The sequence below is a fragment of the Pantherophis guttatus genome, chromosome 1 (genome assembly GCF_059756535.1).
Source record: "Pantherophis guttatus breed Tessera chromosome 1, ASM5975653v1, whole genome shotgun sequence".
In the NCBI taxonomy this organism is placed as follows: Eukaryota; Metazoa; Chordata; class Lepidosauria; order Squamata; family Colubridae; genus Pantherophis; species Pantherophis guttatus.
This window is the reverse complement of record NC_142063.1, coordinates 39,669,518-39,677,621: the sequence shown is the minus strand read 5'-3', so window position 1 is coordinate 39,677,621 and position 8,104 is coordinate 39,669,518. Positions and strand designations below refer to the sequence as shown.

Here is an 8,104-nt window from a genome sequence, read left to right as displayed (position 1 = left end):
ATTTATACTTTGTATTTCAATCTTAGAGAAAGCAGCAAAATGTTGATGCTGTTGTACAATTCATGTCCTTTGAATCATAGCTCTTTTAAGATAAGTGCTTCTTATTTAGCTTAGTATACTGGAAATGAAAATAACTAATCTTGAGATATTTATCCCATAGATCTCATCAGCAGCCATTATTTGCTAGTAACATTTGGAATGTGAAACATTAAAATGTATTTAGACTTTGTAAGCTTAACAGTCTCCCAGAGCGAGTTCACTTGAGTTCATGTGAAAACTTGCATCTCTTAATTATACAACAAATTGTGTTCCTTTACATTGCATTCTTTCTCTATTCCTCATTTAGTGATATATTATTTTAATAGCTCTCTCTCTCTCTCTCTCTCTCTCTGTATGTATGTATGTATGTATGTATGTATGTATGTATATGTATATGTGTATATGTGTGTGTGTGTGTATATATATATATATATATATATATATATATATATATATATATATATATATATATATAGTGTTCTATTACCCTAAGATGCTTCAATAGACAGAACTTTCTACATTTAAAAAAGGCATGTTAATAACAGGCCCAAAAGTCACATACTTGCTTTCGAATTGCACTGTAATTCAGATTTTAAAAGTAATCTGAAATGGAATGGAAGCTTATCTATTATTGGCAGTGAAAGAGAATTTCACTTGAGAATTCCTCTGCAAGTATAGAAACCTCTTCAGTAAAGCAAATAGTAAAGCAATTACCCCCTCCTCCCTCCAAGGTCTGTATGTGGAAAGAATGTCAAATGAGGGCAGAGGAGTTCATTCTAGATAATTCAGAATAGGAGTGTCCAACATTGGGCCTGATAGGCACATTTGGTATTTTGAGAGCACATTAGAAGCACTGTGGTTTTTGGCGGTAGGGACTTACTTGCTTAATAAATCTGATGTCCAAACTATTTTTGATGAAAGGAAAAGTATACTCAGATCTCCTTTTTTCATTGTATGTTAAAATGGCCATAGAATACTGGAGAATTCTCTAATATTTTATCCCCACTCACCTGAAATTATTAGTCTGGGGCAGGGCGGAATACAGTAATTGTGTAGGTTAAATCTAACTGGTGTCATAAATCACAGTTGAAGAGGCTAACTACCATAACTGAAATCCTCCATTTCTATTTAGGTGCTGTGAAACTTACAAGCTTAGCATGTGGAAATCAGCACATCTGGGCCTGTGACAGCTGTGGTGGGATTTATTTCCGAGTTGGAACTCAGCCTCTGAATCCAAATTTGATGCTGCCTGCGTGGATAATGATTGAGCCACCCATCCAGGTAAAATAAGCCACTTTTCTTTTAACTTTCAACTAGTTACTTTTCTGTATGTTGTTGACATGAAAGGGTCTTGCATTTTTCCAATTATGGATCTAAAGATATTAAAGAATATTAAAGCTGTGAGCTTAAAAATTCTATTGAATAGGTACACTTTCAGAATGAAATTGGGTTGGAACATTTAGTGTGATATTCTGCTATTCATATACATGTGACTTCCACGTTGACGAACAAAATGCTTCAAGGATGTGAAGTGTGGTTTGTGAATGCTCTGGTTTACATATGAAAATTTGATGAATTTTTACATTTGTTTTTTAACTAGCCTGGTGATGGGAATGCAACACAGATTGTGACATGACAACTAAGGTTAAATTTCTTGAAGCCTGACCATCAATAATTATTTTCTGTTTAAAACTGCTAATACAGAATACATTCAAGGCAATATAAAATGATGAAAAAGAAAATACCAACCAGACCTGCTGATATAACTGCCGCTGATTAAAGCACTTGAAACATTATCCAGTCCCTGAAGCCTGAGTTTTTCCTAAATGCCTAAATCACCAGTAGCACTGCTTCTCTTTGGCATGACTCCTCATAGTAGCTACAGGGATAATGGCTCCCTCTTCTCTCCTTTTCCCTGCCTCTGGGCCCCTTAGGGCTTTCTCACAGCAAATTCAAGATACATTCTGAAAGCCATTTCAGTCATATGTTCTCTTATGTCATCATTTACTTCATTCTGCATGGTGTCAGGATCAGCAGCTGCTATTCACTGCAGAGGTAAGCAGATAGAAAAACAGAAGGGAGAGAATATTAATGTCCACTTTGTACCTTGCTCTAGTGATTACCATGCCCCCATACTGAAGAAGGGAAACGAAAGCACAACTTGGTTCATAGTGGTTTTATTTGTTTTATCTTGTTAGCACATGAGTTGATTCAGTAGCATATAAACCCAATAAATAAATGTTTTTTTCTTGCCAAACAACAATACAAAGCAAATAAAACAAATCTTGGTGAACAAGCAATTGTTTTATTTCCCAGAATTAAAATTTGTTTATATAATAACGCCGGGTGTTATTCCATGCAACTTTGAAAATGCAACATTATCTTGTCTAAATAAACAATGTGCCAAAATTTACTAGCTTTAATCTACTGTTTAACCTGCAAATACTTTATATTTGAACCATTTAGGGTACATTGTAAATGAACCATTAGGATACATTGAAGGTTGATTATTTTTACTGAGATTATGTTGTATCATATTCACAGTGATGGAGATGAAGTGCAGATAGAGTCTAGGATTTCTTTGAAATATGAAGCTCTGCAAGTATAATTTTCCCCATTTGATGTATTTCCTAACTTACAAATCAATTTGCCAATGAAGTGCTACATTTTCTTTCTCATCTTACATTCCAAAATTATGTTCTGCTGGCCATACTGATACAAATCATAAACCTACAACCTAATGATAGTTGCTTAAATTTTCTCAAGTTTCTTGCCTCTGCTGTGAATCTGGCTTTTAGAATAATTGGTAATTAAATGGGGGCTCATTACTAAAGAATGTGATCTATTCCTTTCATTGGTTCTCTTGGTGGTTATGGGATGGCTCTGGTTTTCTCCCATGTGAAAACAAATATAATATAATATAATATATTTGTTTTCCATCCTGCTTGAATTGTTCATAAATTGAGAACAGTAAATGTCATGCAGGGAGTAACTAGGGTATTGAAAAGTTTTTATGACACTATAAACCCAGTCTGTTTTTCTTAAAATTGCAAGCAAGCTGGCTAGTTTCCTTTTACTTTATGAGAACTCCACATTTTAAAATCACTGGTTATATTTGACTGAAAGTTTTATTTTCTACACTGGCTTTCAAGAATCTCAAAAAATAACCAACTATCTGTGCTAATTTAGTTCCATACCATTTATATAATTCAGCACTATATACTGTAGTTTTGCAGAAATTCTTCTTGGGATTAAATTAAGCTTGTTTTCTTTCTTTCTTTTTAGAAATGCAAGTACTTTATGGCTATAATAGCAGAGGAATTTTTATTTTCTTAATAGTTACTATGTAACACTGTTTAGAACCATTGAGTTCTAAATCTAGTCAGTATCATTTGCAAAGAAGGACATCATTATTGATCAATTTATTTTGTGCTTAAAGCACTTCAACCATATATATATATACACACTTCATATTTTTAAATTAATATAGAGTTCATTAGGGATGTCATTTAAAATGATTTAAACATTAATCAAAATAAAAACTGCTATCATTTTCCCCCTCCTTCCTCTCTCATTCCTTTACTCCCCCCCAAAAAATTAGGAAATAGGAAAACCATTTCTCAATTTAAGTTAACTGATCTTAAAATCCAAAAGGCAGTTTGAACAACTTCTGAGTTATTTCAGCAATCTAGATCATGCTATATTACACTGTTCTCTTGAATAGGCACGTTTTTCAAGAGATGCAGAGATTATTTTAATTCAAATTCTAAGCGTCTTTTATCTGTCAGTATTGGCTTAATCAGAAAATGATACAATATTGAATATTACATTTTAGTATTATGTTATGATCTCTACTGCTTTATGAAGAGGTTAATTGGATAGCCTTAAGCAATAGAAGCCTTCAGTTTATTATTGCCTAGGGCTAAAGTTTTAAACATAATCTCTCATTATTGCAGAAATATAAAATTAACAAACAAATAGATAATTACAATACTTAAGGCATTAGCCTAGAAGCTGGGAGACCCTAAGGCTCACTTTAGGCACAAAGCCAGTTGGGTGACCCACCCACTCTTAGCCCTTGGAAGGATTTCTATTTGCCAAAAAACTACAGGGACTTGTCCTAAGGTTAAAAATTTAAACAGAATCTAATTATTGCAGAACTATTATAATTAACAAATGAATTGACAGTTAGAGCCACTGAGATGAAACAACTTCTCTTTGCTGAAAATTAGGGCAGTCCCAGTGTTAAACAAGAGAAAGATGATACTTAATAAAACACTTGTTGCTTTGTTTATGGAGAAGGAATAAATGATGCTGTTTTCAATGTGAGGTTTCCCACCCTTCTACATATGTCTCAGTATATGAACATGAAGGCCATGATTTATTTGCATAGGCAAGAAAACCTTAAGCAGGGAAAAAGAAAACTGAAATATGATTTATACTCTGGGAATAAACTTTTAACAGTCTGGAGCCAAATCTCAGAGAAAGCTGAAGTAAACAGGAGTATTTAAGTGAACAGGATATAGAGTATCTTTCACATCTAAGATTTTTTAAGATCTGATGATATTTGTATTCTGTTGTTGAAGCATACCATCGGTATAAACAGTTATTTTCCCACTCCCTCTTAAAACAGCTATGCCTAAAAGAAGCAAATGCACCAGGAAGAACTCACATTTTTAAAAAATCCAAATAAAGTAGAAAAGTTAGATTAACACCTTTATCCCTAGATGGACCTATAAAAAGGTTTTATGATGACATGCATGTGTCATCACATGCATGTGGGAGCACATGTTCAGAGTAAATTTTCCTTAGGGCACCCGAGTTCTACTTTGAAAATGAAATATGTAAAATGAGATTGCAGGATAAGGTCAATGAGGGAATATTCTCATTATAGCAGCAATTGGGCAGTACTATCCTGAAAGTATGATGGAGTTGCAAATTGTATTTTTATAAAGTGAAACTTTACTACCTTTATCAGCTGGTTTTTCTCTTACTCATTTTATCTTCCACTTTATTCCCTACTTACTATATTTATGTATGTCACTAATCTCTGCTATTAATTTTTTATCGGTACAACAATTTTAGCTTGCTTTTCTTTAAAAATAATCCCAAATTGTGTTAATAAACTAACCAATTAAACCACTGAAAATTTAAAACAATAGAATATTTTGGGGTTTTTTTTTTTTGTTTTTATTTTTTTAATTACTAACATTACAAACAACATATACAATACTTCACCCTGTGCTATACATAAGAAAGGAAGATTTGGTTCTTCGGATATATCCTCATGATCGCCAAAATCCATGTTCTCGGGGTACAGGTACCGAAGCATCCAATTTTCCCAGCGCATAGTCCACAAATGGTTTCCAAATTTTCCAGAAAATATCTTCTTTATAGTCACCATTTCTAATTTTAATATCACATGTCATTTTATCGTTTAGAGCTAATTTCCACATTTCACAATACCATTCTTCTATTCTAAAATTCACATCTAATTTCCAATATTTGGCTATTATAATTCTACCCATTATAATCATAATTCTAATCAATTCTTTCTCATATTTTGTTGGTTCTATTTCCTTAATTATCAACAGTAATATAGTTTCTGGTCTCAATATTATTACTTTCCCCATCATTTCAAATATCATTTCCTCCAATTGTTGCCAAAACTTTTTAACTTTATCACATTTGTACCACATATGTTCATAAGTCCTAATTCCATATCACATCTCCAACATTGTTTACTAATTTTGTTATCCATCAATGACAATCTTAATGGAGTCAAATACCATTTCCAAACAACCTTATAATTATGCTCTTTAATCTCAATAGAACAATAGAACATTTTGAAACCTACAGCCATAAAACAGGATAAAACAAATTGAAATGTGCTAAGTAATACTGTAGTATAAGTTCTGCCAAAAGTCAATCAATAGATCTTTAATTGTACTAAAAGCTAACTAACTTGGTGCTAGCCATAATTAAATAAAGAAACAATTTCATCATTGGTGTGCTTATATCAAGAATGGCTCTGGTTGCCACATAGCAAACGGATGATAAATGGAAGAACTATGCTGTACAAAGAATCCTACATTTTCCACATTCCCTACCTTTGACCATTAGTAGCTCAGATTCTTGTAGAGAGCTTAAGCTTGCAATAAATCTTTACACTCCTGATATCCCTGGCTTGACACCAGGTATACCAAAATCTCTCTCTCTTCTCTGCCTTCCTCTCCCCCTCCCCCCCTCTCTCACACACACACCTTAATGTTAGGCTTCAGTGTTTTCAGTATTGATATTCATAACATAATAAAATAATGTATGTATAGATTTTTATGCAAATATGTGCTTATTTCAGCAAGGCCATGATTAAATGAAGAACATGTTAAGGGGAGGTAAACAACTTGTAGCTCAGAGCTGTGTATGCACATCAGTTGCAACCCTCCCCCAGCTTCTCAGTAGCAGAATGATTAATTTTAGTGGGATGCATCTGAGTGGCAGATCTCCCCAAGTAATCCAAAATTGCCCTCTAAAATCTGACTATTTTATTACTGAATGTTGGTGGCACTAATTTTAGCTGTTTAAGTATGGGACTGAAAGAAATGCTTCCCAGGGGGTTACAGTTCCCATTCTTGCTCTTAATGTCCTCAAAACTGGTCCAAAATTACCACATTCCGATGATCCCATATACAGAGGAATGCATTGCAGCCTCCATTCAGAAAATTGCTGACGTCTGTTTTGGATGAAGAATGGAAGAATGTTTTGGAAGAATGAAATAATAATGTTATTTCTTTCTACTGAAGAGGAAAAAATTGGAATAGACAGGCACAAGTAGAGAACTGCAAGAAGGAGGCTATATTCTTGGCAGCCTTCAATTGGATGCCTTTTAAACAGTTGAACTTCTGCTCACGTGGCTTTCATCCATGTTTTCAGTTATAAAAGAGAGATTAAGTTGTTTTGTGATTAAAAGAAAGGTTTAAATAGGCTGTCTACTTTTCTCCCCCTTTAAAGCTCCTTTGCATTTAAAAAGTAGGGATTAGCTATTTGGAAACATAATTTAAGTGATAATGTAGAATTAATCAGAACTTGAATGTAAGAGTAGCTAGAATAGCAGGTACCACTTAAATCATTCTGCTTTTTAATGTTAGTCCCTTTGTTATCATATACAATAAATAAATAAGGTTTAAGGTAGCTTTATGGTTCTCAGCAAATGAAAAATCTGAATGATGATGGTGAATGATAAAGGATACCGGAAGGAGATTTGAATTTGCACTATCAGATCAAGCTATACATTTTATCTCTGCTGGAATATAATTAGAGAGCCAGTTTGGTATAGTGATTAAAGATGCCAGGCTAGAAACTGGGAGAATATGAGTCATGCCTTAGGTATAAAGGTAGCTGGGGACAGTAATTTTGTCTTTCATTCTTGGGAAAAAAGCAAAAAATGGTGTCGGGGTTACCTGTAGACTCTGGAGTCTCAGTTGAATAGAGCTCATGAAAACCTGTGTGCCCTTTTCAGGTTTGCTGTACAAAACAGTAATGCAGAAACAAAAAGGCAATGGAGACTAATCCAGTCAGAACACTAATGGAACTCTATATATCATTGAAGGCATCATAAATATAATTTCATGAATTAAATGCATAGAACCTTCTAGAACAACTTTCCTAGTTGGTTTTCAGATAAGATGAACAGGCTAATAAAAAGTGTGTTCCATCAATGCTGGACTATTTATTTTCATTTATTTTATTTATTTGAATTCGTATACCGCCCTACTCCCGAAGGACTCAGGGCGGTGAACAGCCAAATAAAATACATATAATACAAATGTTAAAAAAAAACACCATTAAAATACAATTAAATAATTGGCCCAGAAAATGAAATTTTAAAACCCCAAATTTATTAGACAAATTTTAAATTTAAAAATTTAAAAATTTTTAAAAAACAGTTTAAAAGAAAGGTTAGGCCAGGCCAGCCTGCTGGAAAAGAAATGTTTTGATGGCACGGCGGAAAGCGCGCAGGTCCGGGATCCTCCGTATCTCCAGGGGGAGCTCGTTCCAGATGGCA

General features: G+C 33.7%; 1 protein-coding gene across 3 annotated transcripts in view; it reads left to right on the top strand.

Moving 5' to 3' along the window:
• Positions 1–8,104, top strand: part of TECPR2 (tectonin beta-propeller repeat containing 2) — a 44,768-nt gene that overhangs the window by 31,262 nt on the left and 5,402 nt on the right. For all 3 annotated transcript variants that reach the window (XM_034418508.3, XM_034418509.3, XM_034418510.3), the window contains exon 17: positions 1,172–1,320. In XM_034418508.3, coding sequence (XP_034274399.2) covers positions 1,172–1,320 — 149 coding nt within the window. The remainder of the gene's footprint in view (positions 1–1,171; positions 1,321–8,104) is intronic.